At 30.6% G+C, this 26,285-nt stretch overlaps 1 protein-coding gene across 1 annotated transcript; it reads left to right on the top strand.

Annotated features, from left to right (window-relative positions):
* Positions 1 to 3,485: 3,485 nt before the first annotated feature.
* atp6v1c1a (ATPase H+ transporting V1 subunit C1a) lies at positions 3,486 to 26,077 on the top strand. Its single transcript, XM_056475945.1, has 13 exons — positions 3,486 to 3,626; positions 6,375 to 6,535; positions 9,105 to 9,172; positions 13,122 to 13,207; positions 13,288 to 13,382; positions 13,778 to 13,869; positions 14,134 to 14,232; positions 14,357 to 14,425; positions 18,715 to 18,807; positions 18,906 to 18,999; positions 20,780 to 20,877; positions 22,302 to 22,428; positions 25,439 to 26,077. Exons 2-13 carry the CDS (start codon positions 6,404 to 6,406, stop codon positions 25,535 to 25,537), a joined length of 1,152 nt encoding a protein of 383 aa, XP_056331920.1. The 5' UTR covers positions 3,486 to 3,626; positions 6,375 to 6,403; the 3' UTR covers positions 25,538 to 26,077.
* The last annotated feature ends 208 nt before the right edge of the window (positions 26,078 to 26,285 follow it).

Raw genomic sequence — 26,285 nt, 5'->3', positions numbered from 1 at the left:
TCACACAAAAATTCACCATTTACTCACCACTAAAGGGACAGTTCACTAAAAAATTCACCATTTACTCACTCTTAAAGGGACAGTTCACACAAAATTCACCATTTACTCACCACTAAAGGGACAGTTCACTAAAAAATTCACCATTTACTCACTCTTTAAGGGACAGTTCACCCAAAAATTCACCATTTACTCACTCTTAAAGGAACAGTTCACCCAAAAAATCACCATTTACTCACTCTTTAAGGGACAGTTCACCCCAAAATTCACCATTTACTCACTCTTTAAGGAACAGTTAACCCCAAAATTCACCATTTACTCATTCTTAAAGGGACAGTTCACCCCAAAATTCACCATTTACTCACCCTTAAAAGAACAGTTCACCCCAAAATTCACCATTAACTCACCCTTAAAGGAACAGTTCAACCCAAAATTCACCATTTACTCACTCTTAAAGGAACAGTTCACCCCAAAATTCACCATTTACTCACCCCTAAAGGGACAGTTCACCCCAAAACTCACCATTTACTCACTCTTTAAGGAACAGTTCACCCCAAAATTAACCATTTACTCACCCCTAAAGGGACAGTTCACCCCAAAACTCACCATGTATTCACTCTTTAAGGAACAGTTCACCCCAAAATTAACCATTTACTCACCCCTAAAGGGACAGTTCACCCCAAAACTCACCATTTACTCATTCTTTAAGGAACAGTTCACCCCAAAATTCACCATTTACTCACTCTTTAAGGAACAGTTCACCCCAAAATTAACCATTTACTCACCCCTAAAGGGACAGTTCACCCCAAAACTCACCATTTATTCACTCTTTAAGGAACAGTTCACCCCAAAATTCACCATTTACTCACTCTTTAAGGAACAGTTCACCCCAAAATGCACCATTTACTCACTCTTAAAGGGACAGTTCACCCCAAAATTCACCATTTACTCACTCTTAAAGGAACAGTTCACCCCAAAATTCACCATTTACTCACTCTTAGAGGAACAGTTCACCCCAAAATTAACCATTTACTCACTCTTAAAGGGACAGTTCACCCCAAAATTCACCATTTACTCACCCCTAAAGGGACAGTTCACCCCAAAACTCACCATTTACTCACTCTTTAAGGAACAGTTCACCCCAAAATTCACCATTTACTCACTCTTTAAGGAACAGTTCACCCCAAAATTCACCATTTACTCACTCTTAAAGGGACAGTTCACCCCAAAATTCACCATTTACTCACTCTTAAAGGAACAGTTCACCCCAAAATTCACCATTTACTCACTCTTAGAGGAACAGTTCACCCCAAAATTAACCATTTACTCACTCTTAAAGGGACAGTTCACCCCAAAATTCACCATTTACTCACTCTTTAAGGAACAGTTCACCCCAAAATTAACCATTTACTCACCCCTAAAGGGACAGTTCACCCCAAAACTCACCATTTATTCACTCTTTAAGGAACAGTTCACCCCAAAATTCACCATTTACTCACTCTTTAAGGAACAGTTCACCCCAAAATGCACCATTTACTCACTCTTAAAGGGACAGTTCACCCCAAAATTCACCATTTACTCACTCTTAAAGGAACAGTTCACCCCAAAATTCACCATTTACTCACTCTTAGAGGAACAGTTCACCCCAAAATTAACCATTTACTCACTCTTAAAGGGACAGTTCACCCCAAAATTCACCATTTACTCACCCCTAAAGGGACAGTTCACCCCAAAACTCACCATTTACTCACTCTTTAAGGAACAGTTCACCCCAAAATTCACCATTTACTCACTCTTTAAGGAACAGTTCACCCCAAAATTAACCATTTACTCACTCTTAAAGGGACAGTTCACCCCAAAATTCACCATTTACTCACTCTTAAAGGAACAGTTCACCCCAAAATTCACCATTTACTCACTCTTAGAGGAACAGTTCACCCCAAAATTCACCATTTACTCACTCTTAAAGGAACAGTTCACCTCAAAGTTCACCATTTACTCATTCTTAAAGGGACAGTTCACCCAAAAATACACATTTACTCACCCTTGAAGGGCAGTTCACCCAGAAAAAGAACAATTACGCACTCTTAAAGAAACAAATCACCCCCCAAGAATTATATCTACTCACTCTTAAAAGGACAGTTCATCTAATAATTCAAATTTACTCTCTCTTGAAGGGCAGTTCACCCAGAAAAAACAATTACACACCCTTAAAGGAACAAGTCACCCCCCAAGAATTATTTCTACTCACTCTTAAAAGGGCAGTTCATCCAATAATTAAAATTTACTCACCCTTAAAGGGACAGTTCATCTAAAAACTCACATTTACTCTCTTTTAAAGGGATAGTTCGACCAAAATTCACCATTTACCCACCCTTAAAAGGACAGTTCACTCAATAATTCACATTTACTCACCCTTACAGGGACAGTTTTCCCATATGCAGCTGGAAGGGCATTCACTGCGTAAAACATATGCTGGATAAGTTGGCGGTTCATTCCACTGTGGCGACCCCTGATTAATAAAGAGACTAAGCCAAAAAGAAAATGAATGGATGAATGAATAAAGGGACAGTTCACCTAAAAACTCAAATTTATTCACCCTTAAAGGGACAGTTCACCCAGAAATACACATTTACTCATCCTTAAACTAAAGAGACCCAAAAGATCATATTAACCCACTTACACACTTATATTTACTCACCCTTAAAGTTTGCCCAAAAATGTACGTTTACTCACAGATAAAGGGATAGTTTACCCAAACATAAAAGCTTACACACTATGTACCCGCCTCTCAAGTGGTTTCAAACCCTTATCAATTGTTTTCTTCTTTTGAGCACTTAAGATATTTTGAAGAAAGCTGAAAACCTCAGACCGCTGACTTCCATAGTAGGAAAAGCAAACGTTATGGAAGTCAAAGTCATCATCAAAAAAACATTGTCTTTTGTGTTCACCGGAAGACAGAAAATCAAAATGTTTTGGAACAAGTAACAGGTGAGGAAATGATTTTCTTTTTGGGGTGTAAAATTCCTTTAAGTGGTTCTGACCTTATAACATGCCCTTATTTGGCCATTCTGCCATTTAACGAGTAAAAAAATGCAATAATCAAATATTACAACTTTTCTTTTTACATTTTACACATACAGTTTACATACAACAATATATTGAAAATCAATCAATAAGTAGTAAAAAATATTTTAAGCAAGTTATTTATTCTTAAAAAAGTAATTCATAAAGTTCTTTATGCTTGGTTCAACTTGTTTTTCCTGTAACTGTATATATATCTAATAGTTTCACTTTCTGTGTGATATATTGGGCAGTGCATCAATACATGTTCTATAGTCTCCTGGTCGTTATTACATTCACACATCCCATCTGCACGTTTGTTGATCTTGTGTAATGTAAAGGACAGATTTCCACAACCATGTCATTTAAACGCCACATCTCCAGATGTCGCTGTCGAGTATGTCTGCGCATGCGCAGTTTAGCAGCCGATCAGCTGACCGTGAGTGAAGCCTTTGGAAACACTGTAGTGTCATTATGAATATCAAATCCTAAGACTGATCATTTTGGAAATATTTCGCTGACATTACCAAATAATCGCCACGTCGTCTAATTAACATTGAAATCAGGTGAGATCCGCTGGAGAAACGGCGGTTTTAAACGTGTTGTGTGTGATCGTGCAGTTTTAGCTGTATTTGCTAGTGTGGATTAGAGCTGACTGAGCCTCACTTGTGTTTATATGCGCTACAAACGATTTATTGAGTTGTTTTTAGATTGTCAATTGACATTATATTTCTCAAAGATGTCGCAGTATAGATTTGAGTGCTTTTGTCCAGATTTCTGACTCTGTATGAATGAATTACTGCGTGTTTATGTTGTCATATTTAATGTTGTGACTGACGATGATCGGATGTGATCAAATATATAATATCCATGCTAATTAGTCTGATCATATAAGATTATTAGACATATAAGACTAGTGTCCATTCATTAGACTGAAGGTGAGTCTGACAGGCCTCTGTTTCATCTCGTGACTTTCATTCATTTTGAGGAAATAACCCAATCTGCTCAGGCTGACCATATCCACGATTAATATTCTGTTAATTTAATGTCTATATGTTTACAGAGTGTTCTAACGCTACAAATACACAGTTTACAACGGTGGTCAGATTGTACAAGTTTCATTAGCATTTTCATATTAAAATATAGCTGAATATAAAGGGGAAGTTCTAGCTCATGGAAAATACAGTCATATTTGGGAAGTTTAAAACTGTGATTTAAATAAATATGTTGTGTGAGTTTATCTTTGGACAGCTAAATCACAATTTTCGAATATAGGAAAATTGTATAACTATAAATGTTTATAGTTACATCCTGAAGTATTTCAAACCTTTGATGAATATTAATAGGACAAATATACAGGTTTACTGTTTTTGACCACATCAAAAATGTTGCTAATCATGAAATATGCAGCTTTTTGTGGTCTGAGAAGTGAATTCTAGTACTAACCCTAACTGCTTTATTACTGAAAACAAACTATTAACGTTAAGGTTATTAATCAAAGTATGGTTGCATTTTGATGATGTACAGCAGTGTTTCCCAACCCTGTTCCTGGAGGCACACCAACAGTACATATTTTGGATGTCTCCATTATCTGACCCATTCATTTCAGGTGTTGGAGTCTCTTCTGATGTTATGATGAGTTGATTCAGGTGTGTTTGATTAGGGAGAGGTTGAAAATGTGGACTGTTGGTGTGCCTTCAGGAACAGGGTTGGGAAACACTGATGTACAGAGTTGGCATGGGATGATAACCATATTCAATGTATACCGCAGTTTGGAAAAGTCAAGGGTTTAAAACTGTCAGTTTTCTGCAATACCGTTCCTTGGGTGTTTGTATGATTTTTTTATTTACGTTTTTTTGTTTTGTTTTTTAAGACAACAGTATCTCCAGCAGAAAAGATCTCCAAAGATGCCGTTTTAAATGGTAAAAAGGTTTGTTTTTGAAACAAATGAAGACAGCAGTAGTCAATAATTCATTTAGCCTGACATGTTTACTCTTCCAAAATATTTAAAATGTTTCTTAAAATAAAATATACTGTGTTCAAATGGGAAGAAATATTTAGTTTTTTATCCAGACATTTAAAAAGAACTTATTTTAGAGCAGCAATCATAATACCTTGATATTTTTATCTAAGGTTATCATACTGTCAGAATCTTATATCGACCCATGCCTAGCACAGATATTTGACTTATTTCTCAAATTTTTCCCAAGTGCATATTTAACACCGTAACGACAATTTTCACAGTATTCCCTATTAAATGTTTCTTCTTTTAGTTTGGCTTGATTTATCATAATATTATATATCGTGATAATTATCGTTATCAAATTATCGCCCAGCCCTTCTTTCAAATGTAGATATTTGGACTAGAAACAAAGACAAAAATTCTAAGTATTAAAAAAACTTTTGTTGTTGCATAAACCATATAAATTGTGTATAAATACAGTGATTAAATACAATTCTGTAGCTACTGGTCAACTATAATCCACACTTAACATTGCATATTATTGCGATGTGACTATTGCAGATGTACACATTGCGCTATCAAATATGTACAACATATGCTAAAACAATATATTGTGCAGCCCTAGTTGGCAGCAACTTCCAGTTCACACAGACTTTAAAGGGGTCTTATTATGCCCCTTTTTACAAGATTTGTCTCTAATGTTTCTATAGTGTGTGTGTGTGTGTGTGTGTGATGTTTCAGCTCAAAATACCACTTAACTCTCTGCAACTGATCCCTTTAGGCTTTGATTCTAGTTGTGGCGTTTTGGTGACTGTCGCTTTAAATTCAAATGAGATGGTGCTTTTTTGAAAGAGGGCGGAGCTACAAACACCCATGCATCAGCATAGTGGCAGATTCAAAACAGGATTAATCTGAAAAACTGAAAACGTCTAAAGAGGTGGCTCAGGAAAAGGTAGTCTGTGGAGACTACAGTGTTCATTTGTGCATTTTAAAACTCTAATAGCAGACGGCTGCTTCTCACTTAGGGCTGCCTATGCTAATGAGGGAGAGATGGTCACTAGTGGGCGGGGCTTTCCCCCTCTGATGACTTGTACAAAGGGAGAATGTCAATCAAAGTGTTTCTGCAGATTATCACTATCAAGTGTGATTATAACAATATCATTAATTAATTTTGACCATTAGAAGCTGCTTATATTCACACACAACTGTGTTTAAACCTCTTATGAAAGTGATTTCTGCATAATAGATCCCCTTTAATATCCATTAAACACATCTTTGTCAGAGTTAGTGGTGAAATATAGAGTTTTAAATGAGTCTATTAATTCTTATTAGTGTCTTTGTGTGTTTGCAGACTCTCCATCACTCACTCATTCAGCAGCCATGACAGAGTTCTGGTTGATTTCTGCTCCAGGAGAGAAAACCTGCCAGCAGACATGGGACAAACTAATGACGGCCACAACTCGCACCAACAACCTCTCCACCAACAACAAGTTCAACATTCCTGATCTCAAGGTCACAGTCTGTTCCTCTTCCTCTTTTACAGCATTTCATTTTTACACTGCTTTCTGGAATACCTGATTATGATTGGTCATTCGCTCTCTGTTTTCAGTTGCGCACTTAAGGGATAGTTCACCCAAAAATGTCAATTCTGTCATCATTTACTCACCCTTAAGTGCTTCCAAGCCTTTATAAGTTTCTTTATTCTGCTTAACACAAAAGAAGATATTCTGAAGAATGTTAAAAACCGGTAACCATTGACTTCCATTGTATTGGTTTTTCTACTGTTGATGTCAATGGTTACAGGTTTTCAGCTTTCTTAAGAATATCAGCTTTTGTATTCACCAGAAGATAGAAACTCTTATGGAGCTGCTTGAGAGAGAGTAAATAGTGAACACATTTTCATTTTTGAGTGGACTGTTCCTTTAAGAATGTTCACAGAAATCCTCATGTTGTTGATAATGATGATAAGCTCTGCACATTTTACTCTATAGATTCAACTGAGAGCCAATCACGCGGCAGAGAAATGTAACAACAGCCAATCAGCATCAGGCATTTAATCTAGCTTTTAAAGCTAGGCTGTTACATATGTTTACATTTTGCACATTTACTCTTATACCCTTCTTTTTTCCCCCTCAGCTTTTAGTTTTAATTTAATGTAGTAAATAATTCTAATAAAGGCCAAATGTGTATTCTGTTTTTGTTAACAAACTATATATAGAATAAATCATTTCTATTTTAAAACTGTTTAAATAAGGAACCTTCTAGTTTTTTTGTTGTCGTTCATTGCTGGGATACTCTATTATAGCCTGCAGCATTAGCAATATATTGAAATGTATATTGTTATTAATCAATATGGGAAAAGTTGCATCTTCAATTAAACATTTCACATGCGCACACAGTTGCTGTGATGGAATAATAACGTAGGCCTTTTAAAATTGTAAAGTCTGATGTATAACATAATACATTTGAATATGATACATTTATTTATTTTTAATTAAAAGTTTATTTAATTATGATTTTTTAAAAATTGCTTATTTATTTTTAAAATATATATATATATTATTAAATGCTTAGTAGCAGCTTAGTAAAACAAAACTTTAATGTGGTTTTGTTGTCTTCAAGTGAGATTTCACATGCGCACAGTTTCTGTGATGGAATGATAAAGTAGGCCTTTTAAAATGGTAAAGTCTGACATATAAAATAATCAATAAATTTGAATATGATAAATTTATGCATTCAATAAAATTTATTTATTTTTGTTTTAGTTTAATTTATATATTTTTTATGTAATTTATTTTGAATTTCTTTTTCAATTAAATACAATTTTTTAATTTATATATTTTAATAAAGGAACAGCTTAGTAAAACCAAAATGTCATGTGGTTTTGATGGAATAATAAAGAAATCTTTTAAAAACTATAAAGTCTGACATAAACTTTATAATAATAAATTCATTTCATTTCATACTATATTATTTGTATTTTTAATTTTATTAATTTAATTTTATTAATTTTAAAATTTGTATAATTTAATAATAATTTTTTTTGTGTGGTTTTGACGGAATAATTATAAAGCCTGACATATAATAAATAGATTTGAATATAAGAATTTTATTTGATAATTATATTATCTGTTATTATTCGGGTCATGACTGAAAGGACAAGATCTCGGATACTAGTGGCTGAAATGAGTTTCTTCTCAGGGTGGCAGGGCGCACCCTTATAAATAGGTAGAGCCACTGCTCCTCCACATCAAGAGAAGTCAGCTGAGGTGGCTCAGACATCCCGGAAAACCGAATGAAAATAAATGAAATGAAATATTTTTTGTATTTTTTAAATTTCATTTTCAATTTATTTTATAAATATTTATTTATTTTTTATTTATATATATATTTTTAAATGGAACATTCATTCATTCATTTTCCTTCGGCTTTATTCATCAGGGGTCTCCACAGCGGAATGTACCGCCAACTATTCCAGCATATGTTTTACACAACGGATGCCATTCCAACCGCAACCCAGTACTGGGAAACACCCATACACTCTCACATTCTCACACACACTCTCATACTCTACGGCCAATTTAGTTCATCAATTCCCCTATAGCGCATGTGTTTAGACTGTGGGGGAAACCGGAGCACCTGGAGGAAACCCACGCCAACATAGAGAGAACATGCAAACTCCACACAGAAATATGAAATGACCAAGCCGGGACTTGAACCAGAGACCTTCTTGCTGTGAGGCTAACCACTGAGCCACTGTGTTGCCCTAAATGAAACAGTTTAGTAAAAGAAAAGTTATTGTGGTTAAACATGATATATGGAGAATATGCAGCAGAAAAAACACAACACTTTCATGATCTTGTCTTTTTAAAAGTGTTGTTCCCATTGGTGACCCTTCTGCCCTGCGTCATCTTAACCCGTCGTTTTCCGACTGACTGGACGAGAACAGAAGCGGCGCCACTCTAAGCACCGGCGGCCCCTGATGTTTCTACCATCAAATCCAGCCTGGCTGAGTTTATTCTGCTGCATTATACTGGATGCTGATCAAAGTGTCTCTGTTTCTCTTCTCCGAACCCTGCAGGTCGGCACTTTAGATGTGCTAGTGGGACTGTCTGATGAGCTGGCCAAGCTGGACGCTTTTGTGGAGAGGTAAAGTTTGTGTTTTACATTGTGTAATACCTTCGATCACAACTTTGCGTATTGTTTGTGTGTATGTTGTCATTAGGGCTGCGCAATATATTGTGATGTCACTAATGTGCACAGTTAAAATTATAAGCCCTCCTGTAAAATCTTTATTTTTATTTTTTCTAATATGTCCTAAGTGCTGTTTATTCTTTTTTTAACACATTTTTAAACATAATAGTTTTAATAACTAGTTTCTTATAACTTTTTTGTCTTTGCCATCATGACAGTACATCATATTTTACTACTTATTATACAGTAATAATTATTTATTATACAGTAATAATTATTTATTATACAGTAATAATTATTTATTATACTTATTATACAGTAATAATTATTTATTATACTTATTACACAGTAATAATTATTTATTATACAGTAATAATTATTTATTATACTTATTATACAATAATAATTATTTATTATACTTATTACACAGTAATAATTATTTATTATACTTATTATACAATAATAATTATTTATTATACTTATTACACAGTAATAATTATTTATTATACTTATTATACATTAATAATTATTTATTATACTTATTATACAATAATAATTATTTATTATACTTATTACACAGTGATAATTATTTATTATACTTATTATACAATAATAATTATTATACTTATTATACATTAATAATTATTTATTATACTTATTATACAATAATAATTATTTATTATACTTATTACACAGTAATAATTATTTATTATACTTATTATACATTAATAATTATTTATTATACTTATTATACAATAATAATTATTTATTATACTTATTATACAGTAATAATTATTTATTATACTTATTATACAATAATAATTATTATACTTATTATACATTAATAATTATTTATTATACTTATTACACATTAATAATTATTTATTATACTTATTATACATTAATAATTATTATACTTATTATACATTAATAATTATTTATTATACTTATTACACATTAATAATTATTTATTATACTTATTATACAATAATAATTATTTATTATACTTATTACACAGTAATAATTATTTATTATACTTATTACACATTAATAATTATTTATTATACTTATTATACAATAATAATTATTTATTATACTTATTATACAATAATAATTATTTATTATACTTATTACACAGTAATAATTATTTATTATACTTATTATACAATAATAATTATTTATTATACTTATTATACAATAATAATTATTTATTATACTTATTACACAGTAATAATTATTTATTATACTTATTATACAGTAATAATTATTTATTATACTTATTACACAGTAATAATTATTTATTATACTTATTATACAGTAATAATTATGTATTATACTTATTACACAGTAATAATTATTTATTATACTTATTATACAGTAATAATTATTTATTATACTTATTATACAGTAATAATTATTTATTATACTTATTATAAAGTAATAATTATTTATTATACTTATTGTACATTAATAATTATTTATTATACTTATTATACAGTAATAATTATGTATTATACTTATTGTACAGTAATAATTATTTATTATACTTATTATACATTAATAATTATTTATTATACTTATTGTACATTAATAATTATTTATTATACTTATTATACATTAATAATTATTTATTATACTTATTATACATTAATAATTATTTATTATACTTATTATACATTAATAATTATTTATTATACTTATTATACAGTAATAATTATTTATTATACTTATTATACAGTAATAATTATTTATTATACGTATTATACATTAATAATTATTTATTATACTTATTATACAGTAATATTATACAAGTAATAATAATTATTATTATTATTATTATAATTATTAATTATAATTATTAACGCGATCCTCCACCCTGCCCTCATCACAGCAGCAACCCTCGCGAAAAATACACACTGAGGCCCCATTTACACTAATACGTCTTAGTTTTAAAATGGCATTTTAGAACGAAAAGGATCCACGTCCACACTGGCGTTTCACCTAGCATCTCTGAACATCCCTCCGTCCACACTATACCACTGAAACACACACTCTACCATCCGCTCTAGCATACGAGCACGTCTGACCTCCAGGCAGTCAGCTTTGAGCACAAAACCCCAGAGAGTAGTGCACGTCGGACAGTTTATCAAGGATGTTCCGCTGGATGGTGTCTCACTATAGTTGTTAAACGTGATATTTAATTCATCTTGTCTCTATCTAACGACTCTTCAGTCATTTGAATCTATCAAGTATCGTGTCACAGCGTCTGTACACTGCTTCAATCTTTGGCTTTCACACTTGTACTTAGCAATTTTAGTGAAAACCTCAGATACTGTTGGTTGCTGTTGGTTCACCTTTTTTTACCAACCAAGTTTGTCGACGCCATTATAATGACACGTATCACTCTGCCTATTCATGCAAGAGTCCCGCAGAAAAAGTGATTGACAGGTGGTTATCTGTTCATTCATAAATAATTAATTCACCGCAGCCTACGACGACGATGCCATCGTCCATCGCAATGTTTCACATTAGACATCGTACGATGCCAAATCGGTCGACATCACCCAAACCTAGTACACACATGAGCAATTCCAGCATTATGGATGTGACATTTGCAGTAAAATCTCAAAACATAAATGGACAGAGGAAGTACACGTTAACATTATATTGAAACATCTCTTCATATTTTTCAAAACAACTAGCCACAGAGTTATGGGATCAGAAAAATGCCTATTCATGCCAGAATATATATTTTTTAATATATTTTTACATTTGAAATAAACATGCGTTATGGATGTGACAAAGTCGAGTTTGCAGTATACGACATACTTTGTAGAAATTCTGCGAATTGAACTGCACAACCCAAAAGAAACGATGCTAATCAAAAGGAGAAGAGTTGGATCTTTATAAAACAAACATGATTGATTTGATTTGATATTTTTGCATTTATGAGGGAAAAGCTTTGTTATGGATGTGACGTCTCTCTGTTATGGATGTGACGAATGTAAAATTGCCACTGGGATTTTGGTAAATCAAATATAATTGTTTCAAAACACTGACAGAGACATTTTTTTTATTAATTTTTTTTATTTTAGGCCTTTATTAAGTTGATAGGACAGTATTTCAGACAGGAAGCGAAGCGGGAGAGAGAAAGGGGGTAGGGACGGGAAATGTCCTCGAGCCGGGATTCGAACTCTGGACGCCCTGAAGTGCTATTGCACCATATATCAGCTATTGCACCATATAACCACTAGGCTACTGCGCCGACTGACAGAGACACTTTTGAGTATTTTAAAGCACTGTAAAATACAAGCCTACACAAAAGGTTTCTCTATTTTGCCGAAAAGTAAAAATTTTTCATGGCAAGGTTGACATTTGCATAGAATTGCTCATATATTATGTCAAAACAAACTTTTTTTTGTTTGTTTTTTGGATGTGTGCCAATTCCATACATCAATTTTAATGGTGCCAGGAGTGAAAATCTTGGGCTGTTGACAATGTGAAACCTAAATTGTCCTCTGAGTCCACCTTCACTGTCTGTCCCACATCTGGGAGAGTTACAGTGTGGAGAAGCCCCAAAGAAAAAGGTCTTCTAGGCCAGTGTTTCCCAACCCTGTTCCTGAAGGCACACCAACAGGACACATTTTCAACCTCTCCCTAATCAAACACACCTGAATCAACTCATCATAACATCAGAAGAGACTCCAACACCTGAAGTTAATGGGTCAGAAAAGGGAGACATCCAAAATATGTACTGTTGGTGTGCCTCCAGGAACAGGGTTGGGAAACGCTGTTCTAAACCACCTCAGTGTTCTTCAGTGTTTGATGTTATGCTGAATTCCTTGATTTAGAGCATTGGGGAGAGTTGTCAGAGGGTTGTGAATTCTTCTGATGTTGTTCACAGTGTGGTGAAGAAGGTGGCTCAGTACATGGCTGACGTGCTGGAGGACAGTCGAGATAAAGTGCAGGAGAACCTGCTGGCTAATGGAGGTCAGTATCGCTGCTGTCTGTGGCGTGAAATAAGATTATGCAGTATTCGTTTTGTTGAATGTATTCATGCTGTGTTTTAGTGGATCTGGTCACCTACGTCACGAGATTTCAATGGGATATGGCCAAATACCCCATCAAACAATCCTTGAAGAACATTTCTGAGATCATCTCCAAGGCAAGTAATCTGAAGCTCTCATTTCAATGTGAAAAATCCTTGTAGTAAAACTGTGTATGCATGTATATTGTTCATTTAATGCCATGTCAGCAGCATCTTACATGGCAGGAACTATTCAGAAAACTCAAGTAAATACAATAAAACCAGCAATACAAACGAACCCAAGATATATTCAATAATGTTTTGTACATTAATGTATGATATAAAAATACATTTCAAAATCTGGTAAGTAATTTCACTTCATAAAAGAGTTTTCTACAAACATTAAAATCAAGAGAGTCCAATAAAACCTGTTTTACAGAGAAATGTTTGTGATGTAGAGTCCTCCTGTTATGGTTTTGATGCTGTTTTGTATGACTCTCGAGTCTCGCCTCTCTCCCCCTGCTGTTCAACAGCAAGTCTCACAAATCGACAATGACCTGAAAGCTCGAGCATCGGCCTACAACAACCTGAAGGGAAACTTACAGAATCTAGAGCGGAAGAATGCGTGAGTGCATTTACACATGTCAGATTAGCTCCCATTTCTACGGGTTTCATTTCATCATTTGGGCTTTAATCTAGTAGTTTTATTTTCTGTGTGCGTAATTTAAACTGATACTCATCTGATATTCGCTCCAGTTTATCAGGAAGTGTCCATTTTTTTCAGATAGATCTAATTAGCATCTTTGGATTGAATGAAAACATAGCTATTGTAGTAGAAACCTAGCCTTTCCCAATCAGCTAACGTGTATGTGTTTTGTGTTGTCATCAGAGGGAGTCTCTTGACCAGGAGTTTGGCTGATATTGTTAAGAAAGATGACTTTGTTCTGGATTCGGAGTACCTCATTACTTTACTTGTAGTGGTACCAAAGTAAGTTACAGATTCCACAACACAAAAACAAAATAATAAATAAGTTGGGGGTTGTAGACGGTCGGTCACACAACTCCTGAATTCCTCTCATGCACATGCTGACAGCGTGTTTCTAACCATTTAGGACGAATTATACTGACTGGCAGCGCACTTACGAGACTCTTGCAGAAATGGTGGTGCCACGATCTACAAAGTGAGTATGCAACAGTTCTGTCAGATGGTTACCTTCTTACGTTTAGTCATTTAGCAGACGCTTTTGTAAAAAAAAAGAGACTTACAATTGAGGAGGCATTCAGCGATTCAACGAGAAGAGGCAATACAAACAAGACACAAAGCAACTGTAAGTGCTCAGAGAATTAAGAGCTAGAGTCAGTAGGAGGATTGTTTATATATATATATATATATATATATATATATATATATATATATATATATATATATATATATATATATATATATATTATTAACTAATTATTTATTATATTATATTATTAACTAATTATTTATTATATTATATTATTAACTAATTATTTATTATATTATATTATTAACTAATTATTTATTATATTATTAACTAATTATTTATTATATTATATTATTAACTAATTATTTATTATATTATATTATTAACTAATTATTTATTATATTATATTATTAACTAATTATTTATTATATTATATTATTAACTAATTATTTATTATATTATTAACTAATTATTTATTATATTATTATATTATATTATTAACTAATTATTTATTATATTATATTATTAACTAATTATTTATTATATTATATTAACTAATTATTTATTATATTATATCATATTATTAACTAATTATTTATTATATTATTAACTAATTATTTATTATATTATATCATATTATTAACTAATTATTTATTATATTATTAACTAATTATTTATTATATTATTATATTATATTATTAACTAATTATTTATTATATTATATTATTAACTAATTATTTATTATATTATATTATTAACTAATTATTTATTATATCATATCATATTATTAACTAATTATTTATTATATTATTAACTAATTATTTATTATATTATTAACTAATTACTTATTATATTATTAACTAATTATTTATTATATTATATTATTAACTAATTATTTATTATATTATATCATATTATTAACTAATTATTTATTATATTATATTATTAACTAATTATTTATTATATTATATCATATTATTAACTAATTATTTATTATATTATTAACTAATTATTTATTATATTTTATTATATTATTAACTAATTATTTATTATATTATATCATATTATTAACTAATTATTTATTATATTATATTATTAACTAATTATTTATTATATTATATCATATTATTAACTAATTATTTATTATATTATTAACTAATTATTTATTATATTTTATTATATTATTAACTAATTATTTATTATATTATATCATATTATTAACTAATTATTTATTATATTATATCATATTATTAACTAATTATTTATTATATTATATTATTAACTAATTATTTATTATATTTTATTATATTATTAACTAATTATTTATTATATTATATCATATTATTAACTAATTATTTATTATATTATATCATATTATTAACTAATTATTTATTATATTATATCATATTATTAACTAATTATTTATTATATTATATCATATTATTAACTAATTATTTATTATATTATTATATTATTAACTAATTATTTATTATATTTTATTATATTATTAACTAATTATTTATTATATTATATTAACTAATTATTTATTATATTATTATATTATATTATTAACTAATTATTTATTATATTTTATTATATTATTAACTAATTATTTATTATATTATTAACTAATTATTTATTATATTATATTATTAACTAATTATTTATTATATTATATCATATTATTAACTAATTATTTATTATATTATATATTATTAACTAATTATTTATTATATTTTATTATAATATTAACTAATTATTTATTATATTATATTAACTAATTATTTATTATATTATTAACTAATTATTTATTATATTTTATTATATTATTAACTAATTATTTATTATATTATATCATATTATTAACTAATTATTTATTATATTATTAACTAATTATTTATTATATTATATTATTAACTAATTATTTATTATATTTTATTACAATATTAACTAATTATTTATTATATTATATTAACTAATTATTTATTATATTATTAACTAATTATTTATTATATTTTATTATATTATTAACTAATTATTTATTATATTATATCATATTATTAACTAATTATTTATTATATTATATCATATTATTAACTAATTATTTATTATATTATTAACTAATTATTTATTATATTTTATTATATTATTAACTAATTATTTATTATATTATTATATTATATTATTAACTAATTATTTATTATATTTTATTATATTATTAACTAATTATTTATTATATTATATTATTAACTAATTATTTATTATATTATATTATATTATTAACTAATTATTTATTATATTATTATATCATATTATTAACTAATTATTTATTATATTATATTATTAACTAATTATTTATTATATTATATTATTAACTAATTATTTATTATATTATATTATTAACTAATTATTTATTATATTATATCATATTATTAACTAATTATTTATTATATTATTATATTATTAACTAATTATTTATTATATTTTATTATAATATTAACTAATTATTTATTATATTATATTAACTAATTATTTATTATATTATTAACTAATTATTTATTATATTTTATTATATTATTAACTAATTATTTATTATATTATATCATATTATTAACTAATTATTTATTATATTATTAACTAATTATTTATTATATTTTATTATATTATTAACTAATTATTTATTATATTATATTATTAACTAATTATTTATTATATTTTATTACAATATTAACTAATTATTTATTATATTATATTAACTAATTATTTATTATATTATTAACTAATTATTTATTATATTTTATTATATTATTAACTAATTATTTATTATATTATATCATATTATTAACTAATTATTTATTATATTATATCATATTATTAACTAATTATTTATTATATTATTAACTAATTATTTATTATATTTTATTATATTATTAACTAATTATTTATTATATTATTATATTATATTATTAACTAATTATTTATTATATTTTATTATATTATTAACTAATTATTTATTATATTATATTATTAACTAATTATTTATTATATTATATTATATTATTAAATAATTATTTATTATATTATTATATCATATTATTAACTAATTATTTATTATATTATATTATTAACTAATTATTTATTATATTATATTATTAACTAATTATTTATTATATTATATTATTAACTAATTATTTATTATATTATATTATTAACTAATTATTTATTATATTATTTTATTATATTATTATCTAATTATTTATTATATTATATTATTAACTAATTATTTATTATATTATTTTATTATATTATTATCTAATTATTTATTATATTATATTATTAACTAATTATTTACTATATTATTAACTAATTATTTGTTATAAACAGCTGAGGTTTCATGTTTTGGAAATGTCACAGATAACTTTCTTCATTAAAATGAATGAGAAGGACAGTTAGTAATGTTGTATAAATGTAGTGTGAATTGAATTAATTGAATTAAGTACATCTTTAACACTGTAGACTAATTTTGATGAGAACATTCACAAAACATCAATTCACGATATCCACAAACCATCAACTAACACTACCAGCTTAATAAACTAGCTGTTTACTAATAGTCAGTAAGATAGTAGTTGGGTTCAGGTATTGGGTAGGATTAGGGTGGGGAAGGTTGGAAGGGTGATTAGAAAATAAGTTTACTTGTGTATTGATTTGATTCTGTAAATTGCAGATGTGAAAATAATGAATATATTGATTTTTAAAAATCTGCAAGAGAGGTTTGATTCACCTAAAGAGGACCTATAATGCAAAAATCCCTTTTATGAGGGGTTTAAACTAGAGCAGTATGATATTGGAGAAAACGGACATTGCGGTATTTAGTTTTTTTGCGATATATATTGCGATATGAATCAGATTTCACAAATGACGAATAACTATTTGGAAAGAATTCATAATTTTATATTGATTGTGATGATTTTGTACCTGCATAAAATATAATAAACATAATACAAGCATAAATTAACAAAAACAAAGGTACAAATGAAAGAATAAGATCATACTTTATAACTAATAATGAACAATTAATACCTTTATAATAGGCAGGTTATAATCTAGTAGGTAACAGCATGGATTGTGACCTAAACCAACGTGTTACCACATCTTTATTTTATTATGAGTCAAATATGCTGTATGAATATTGAAATTCTCTGTATTCATTGTTAGTGTTGTTTTCCCCTCTGCAGTTTGCTTTTTGAGGATCAGGACAGTGGTCTGTTCACCGTCACGCTCTTCAGAAAGGCCATTGATGACTTCCGACACAAGGCCAGAGAAAACAAGTACGCAGACTCAATCTCAGCACCTCATTGAGTTCATCAGACACATCATTTATATTTAGTTTAAGGATGCTTTAGTGATGCTGGAGTCTGCTTTACAGGTTCACGGTTCGAGATTTCCAGTATAACGAGGAGGAGATGAAAGCGGATAAGGAGGAGATGACCAGACTCTCCACTGACAAGAAGAAACAGTTTGTATGTATCTTTATGTTTGTATGTACACTACAAAAAAAACGTGGCAAATTTACAGTATTTTACTGTTAGAAATACGGTACAAATCTTTATGGGAAACTACCATATTTCATTCATTTATAGCAGGGGTAGGCAACCTATGGCTCGGGAGCCACATGTGGCTCTTGGACCAAAAATATGTGGCTCTCCAGCTGTTTTTCTTCAGTAATATTTCAGATTTTTTCAAAATAGAACTGTTACTAGAAGTCAGTTTCCTATTGAAAATATAATTACAATTGCCTTTATATTGTATTTTCCACAGCAAAATGAACAAGAACTCTGTTTACAATAAAAGGACGTTTCAACCAATGCGCATATGTGGTGCTGTGGTTTAACTTAGTTATATTTCTATGGTAATTTACATTTTTAATGTAACCTCACACACGTAAATTCAGACATTTCAAGCAATGGCAAAAAATATCTGTAAATTGTCCTTTCTTTATACATTTTGATGCATCATATTTGTTTATTTTTGAGTTGTGCATGGACATAATTAATGGTTTTGTTTATAAATAAATCAAGCTTTTGTTATATACACACACCCCATATCGCTCTTTAAAAAACGCATTTGATTAAAAAAAAAAAAGAAATGGCTCTTTGCTGAAAAAAGGTTCCTGACCCCTGAGTTATAGCATTAATACACCAGTGTTTTCAGCTACTCCAACATCTACACATCATATCCTCTGATGCAAAGTCAAAAGCACAATCATAAGGGCTGATGAGAGTCACATAATGAACCAATGCTCATATCAAACAAATATTCCCAGCAGAGAAACACACCAGTGTATAAAAAAGCCACTCAGTGTGGTTAACACAGCTGCTTAACCTCATCAAGGTAACATGCAACATATTAAAGTAATGCAATAAGCATTATTTATCAACATTTATCTAATATACATAACTGATAAGAATAAAACTAAAAAGAACAATAGTAATGTCAATAAAAAGTCAGGGAATTATGGGAAAGTTACATAGCTATGTTTCCATCCACTTATTTTTATGAGCATAATAAAAAAAATCAGTTGATGAAATGACAAGATGTGCATCAATTTTGAAAATGAGCATACAAAAGTATGTGCAAAGCTGAGTAGGATGAACTTTTTACTTGATAGGAAAAAATGTGCATAAACTACGATGGAAACACTTTTACTGAACAAATTCCAGTATGTAGATTAATAAAAGGTCATGTGATTTAGTTATAGGAGATCATGTGATGATTAAAATGTGCGTGAATGGATGAACCAGCAGGCTGAGCACAATGTAAATCATCTGAAATGTTGTTTTGGTCATTCTAAAACGCTGTAACCTTTTCAGTATTAGTGTTATTATATTATTAATGACCTCCGCGTCTCATGCCTTCAAACGTTTATTGCATGTCATCATTGTCTTCTGATATATATATATATATATATATATATATATATATATATATATATATATATATATATATATATATATATATATATATATATCAGGTAAATATATATAGTATATAGCAGGTTAGGGTAATTAGGCAAGTTGTCAAGTCTGTAGACTATCCAAAAAATATAGCTTAAAGGGGCTAGTAAATAATAAAACAAATAAGACTTTCTCCAGAAGAAAAAATATTATCAGACATGGTGTGAAAATTTGACCTACATTCACGGAGAAATGGATAAAGATCTTCATTTACAAAATGGGGTGTACTCATTTATTTATTACTTCAGATTTGAACTGATTTCTATACTGTATGTGTGCTCTGTAGGGTCCACTTGTTCGATGGCTGAAAGTGAACTTCAGCGAGGCGTTTATTGCTTGGGTCCACATTAAAGCTCTGAGGGTGTTTGTGGAGTCAGTCTTGAGGTAATACTTTATATCCTGCTCGTATTATGTGAAATATGTTTCTAACATTTACCTTTTAAAATAAAAATTCACTGTATTATGCCAACCTAACATTTCAAAATCAGATTATTGTTCATTTTTTAATAATGTTTGAGTTTTTACAAGTTAAATACAACATACAACAAAGTACAGTAGATATGTCATGACTAGCGCCAGACGGAATCTGCGGATATTTTTTACTATTTCTGCAGAGAATTTTGGTAAAAATCTGCGGATTTCTGCGGAATGATTTTAGGAGTATCATAACTAAAACCTTAATATGTGACATAAAAATAATCTCTTTTTAACTTTTATTTAATGTTTAAAATGCAAATGAAATTATATTACCTTTATTTGGTAAACAAAGCAAGTCTGTCATATAATATCTCTACTAAAAGACAGAAAATATTACTTTACAAACAGCATTATACATAAATCAGATGAACATTTTCATATTAGTCAATAATAATGATGAAATTCATTTAAAAACTGAATAAATATAGATTTACACACATTTACTCAAGTAAATAAACTGAATTAATGATGGGCTGAAAATCTGAGCATGCAGATTCCGTGTGTGGCTAGTCATGACCAAATATGCTCCCCTATACATGCCCCAAACCTCCAACCCATAGTGCCACAAGTTGACCATGAATATAATCAAACAAAAAACATAGATGGTGATATCTAAGCATTCTGTCCTGATATACCTAGGCTTGCCACGATATCTATTTTTTGTTGTACGTTATATTGCACCAAAATATATTGTGATAAACAATATTATTGTCATTTTAAGTCCATTTTATGCCACTGTATAATGCCAGAATGACAATATAATATCATCACAATGCAAGGATTATAAGAGCACATCATACTTCATTCTTAAGAGTATTTCATTTAATTAGTCATTTGAACAGTTTAATAATGAGGCATTGGAGTCAGAACACATATCCTAAATAAATAATATTAAATGTCAACACAAAAGTGCAAGATCAAGCGTAAGAGAGGCTGCGATATCTGCTAGCAGATCTATTTTCAGCTGTCAGACACCCACATGAGAATATACTATAGTAATTATAGTAAATACTACAGTGTTTTATTAACCATACTGACACTGACACCTCCAATAGAGATGGAGATGCTGCACAGTCAGCTAAAATGTTGCTAGAATTGGTTTTATGTATGGCTGATATGTATTGCATCACCAAAAGCGATTGAGCTCATGTCCATGTGCTGTTCCACAAGTCCATATATTGATTATGTGACAGGCCGAGTAAGAACTAAAGCTGTTCAGATTATTAATTGACATGTAAACTGGTTGATCTTTTTCATAGTTATTGATAAGCTTATTGAATAATGTGCTCATGGAAAAAACAAACTTCAATTCTGTAATCCTGAATGAACAGATATGGATTGCCAGTGAATTTCCAAGCAATGCTGCTCCAGCCCAATAAGAAGAACATGAAGAAGCTGAGGGAGGTTTTGTACGATCTTTACAAGCACCTGGACAGCAGCGCAGCCGCCATTATTGACGTAAGCCTTTTTTTTTTTGAGCAAAGGCAGTGGTTGTGTATTGTTTAAAGTACAAATGAATTCAAAACTAACCATATTGATTTTGTTAGCTGACATTGCCAGTTTAGTGGTGAACAATTCATCTGTGCATGTCACTAAGAAGAAAAAACTAATAGTTAGCCCTTGGAGTCTTTAATTGAAATCTGAAAATGCACATCCCAGTAGTGGGTGTGGCTAACGCACCTAACCACGCCCCTCCAGCTGTCAGGACAACAGACAATAATGGTGAGGAGGAGGAGTCTGTTAGGTTGTAATAACTCTCCCCAAACCCTTTTCCCCATCTTTCTGAATGAAACGCCTACTTTTCTACAGCCAATCAGCTCGCAGTAGAAAAAACAAGCCACGCCCACTCTTTTCTCTATAATATCCTTTATGTCCACTCCATAGTGTCCATAATATTCCATTTCTCTAGGAACTGTGTCACAATACGAAAAAAAAAATGGTTGTAGCTTCCAGTTCATGCAGACTTTAAATTAGGGACGGCTGATATAAGCTTAATATCGTATTACGATACTTTCTGGTATTTATTTTGATAATATTAATGACGATACTTCACATATATCCATTAAGAGACAAAATTTATTGCATTTGATTTTGCCATTTGCTTCTGCATTTGGAGTGGCAGCCATCAACCTAAGGGTTTCCATAGCAACTGTATATTAATATTCTTAACCACGCCCCTTTTAGTGCATTTTGGATTATAGCTTAATAAAAATGCTTGTTGGAAATGTCAAGATGCGCAGAGTTTTTTACAAATAAAAACTTAATCACACAACTGAGTAGAATAAAAAATGTGCATAAACTAAAGACTGCGTCAAGCGCACGCATATGGTCCGGCGCAGCCTTTGCGTGGGAGCATAGCATTGATGTGGTGACATGGCATTGACGTGCACCTCTCAAAAAATGTAACTAAATGTCGCAACCATGTGTAGCGCAAGCTCTGTGATTGGTTGGCTTGGTAGCGGTGACGAGTGTGGGCGGTGCTGAGCCGCGAGTCAGATGGAACGAGTGTTTACAAGTGTGGAGCCCCGTGAAGGAACTCCAGATGGAAACTTTTGTTTTGTGTTTACCTTATGATTAAAGTTGTTGCACATCCACCGGTTCATGCCTCTGAATGACCGAGTTTAAGCTACTTGTCGCATTCAGAAAAAACAAAACACCCGCAAAGGAACTCGACACAGAGGAGCATAACCCACAGCCATTAATGTTGGTTTTAGGGTTGGAAGATGTCGACCAATTTGGCATCGTACGATGTCTAATGTGAAACATCACGATGGACGATGGGATCGTCATCGTAGGCAGGGGTGGTTGTTGTTAAATATCAAATAATTTATAATGAATGAATAAATTATAGCCTTTACTTTACCTATAACCAAACCATGAATAAATTAATTTACACACAAATCACCACGTCAGTCACTTTTTCCGTAGGACTCTGGCATGAATAGGCAGAGTGATCTGTGTCCTTATAATGGCTTTTTCCCACAGCTGGTGGAGGAGACGAGAGTTCGTTTGGAGTTCATTGTGATTTGCATTGTGATTGATGATAACTTCCTTATTTTACTATTATTTTGAGTAAATAATAACAAGTAAAGATGCTAGGGCTCTACCTTTTTGGTCGCATATGCACCCGAAGTTTTATCTATGCAACCTAAAAATATATTTGGAAGCATTTGAGCGAGTGCATAAATTGTTGTTTTCACTGCAAAATCCTCACCGCGTGCGTGGATTTAGGAGATGCAGAATGCCTCTTTGCACCTAAAAACGCCAAACGCAGCGCTCAGGAACAGATTAAAACGGTTGTCATGTGAACTTGAAGTAAAAAAAAAAGCCCATAGCGCTTGCCCCGCCTTCGCGCTCTTCTTATTGGCCAACTGCTCTAGAGTTGAACGCGAATGGATTGGTTAATATCAGCTGTCAATCACTCAGTCAACGCCTTATGCCTTCAGATGACAGGAACTAGAACTGCGAAAACGTGAAGCGCTGAAGATGAGAGAATGAAAACAACACTGACAGATTTTGTTTTAGAAACCATCTAAAGTTACTAATAATGGCACATCTTATTAGTGATCATCCAAGAGTGAATAAAAGACTTCCAGTGGCTTCAAGTCCGCTATAAAAATAACTAAAGCCGTTCACTGGAAAGTCTGTGGGACGGGTTTTGCAGGTAACAGCGTTTGCCACTGAATCTACACATTGTAAGCGTAAGAGGTACTGTATAATCCTTCATTTAATCCTCACGATGCTGTCAGCCATACAAGCGGCAGCTTTATGTAAAATTTAACACAGCTCCAGAAAAGACAGTTATTGCTATTAAGATATGCAAATAATAAGTTATATATCAATATAAATGTGGGGCGGGGCGATGGATCGTGAAGTTAATCGGCCATCGTCTATCGGCCCAACCCTAGTTGGTTTGCAGCTTTCCATTGTTGCAGATCTGAAATGTTGTTGTGCTGATTGTAAAAGGCCTCAGCCCTCCGTCAGTGCATCATCACAGTGCTTCAGTATTATTATTCTTCTATTATTATTCCCTCCAGAACTGTCTTGAGCATCTGTCTGCGCTCCCGTCTAACGCCTCCAAAAGCACCGCGTTCATTTCATTTCGTCTTCTGAGGCGCAACTCATTTATTAGAGAAGAAAAAACACCACAGCGGCAAATCCCAACGCACGAAACTACATTTCTCAGCCTGAAATTTGCTGTCAATTTATCAGGAATTTAGTTCTCTGTCACTCATTGGATGGAAACGCTGCTTTATTTGCATATATTTTATGCGATAATCCAGTTTTGTCCATGAATTGAATTCACATCTATGGATGAAAACACAGCTAATGATGCGCAAGAGAAAGCCCCGCCCCCTACTCAATATTCCGTTTCAGAAGTACATCAACATACTTAAATAAAAGTCTCAGCAACTTCCTGTTCACGCAGACTTTAATAGGCTAATGATGTTTTTTTTTCCTCTTTCAGCAATCTGCTATGGACATTCCTGGCTTGAACCTCAGCCAGCAGGAATATTATCCCTATGTGTACTACAAAATCGACTGTAACCTGCTGGACTTCAAATAGAAGACCTGTCCTTTTCTCCTCCATCATGTGCCCGTCCTTTTGTTTTTTTTGTCTCTGTGAATAAATCTAAGTTAAATGAAACTGTATATTGCTGAACTCTTGATCTAGTCTCCCCGTCATCACGCATGCTCATTCATATTCAGAGGTACTTCTCTATTGCTGTTCAATCAACGATGGCGGGAGAGTATCTATATCTGCCGCCTGTTGTATTTTGTTTACATTTCTTTTTTTTAAGAGATCGCCGTTGTGTTGTCATCTGTGCAGGTGGATGAAATCTTGTGTTTTAAGTCATTCCATTCATGTTCTGTGACGTGAAGAAGTTAGTGATAGATACTACTGTGTGTGTTTTTAACCCATATTCTTTTTGAAATGCATCGGTGGTTCGTTTAAGCAAACAAAACGGCAGACAAAAACAAAACAAAGTGTTACAAAGATGCAATATAAATGTGATGTTATGTACATTTGGTGTTTGAAAGAGTTATATGTGCAAAACTATTGTGTCATGGAACCAAAATATTAAATTATATAAGTACATAGAAATGTGTGTTTTTGTTTCTTTTTGTTTGTTAAACACCCATTTACTTCATTTGCATATGATAAATATAGCACAAGGTATAGATTTAATAATCATGGATCAATTACGTAGACTGTAAAAGATATGGACGTAGTATCCGTGACGTCACCCATAGGTTTCTCAAGAGCGCAAATGAAGCTGCAAGTGGGTGTGGTCAACCGACGCCATTTTGTT

Source organism: Danio aesculapii, chromosome 16, assembly GCF_903798145.1.
Source record: "Danio aesculapii chromosome 16, fDanAes4.1, whole genome shotgun sequence".
Taxonomy (NCBI): domain Eukaryota; kingdom Metazoa; phylum Chordata; class Actinopteri; order Cypriniformes; family Danionidae; genus Danio; species Danio aesculapii.
Note: the sequence above shows the minus strand (reverse complement) of the source record. Positions and strands in the feature narration are given on the sequence as shown.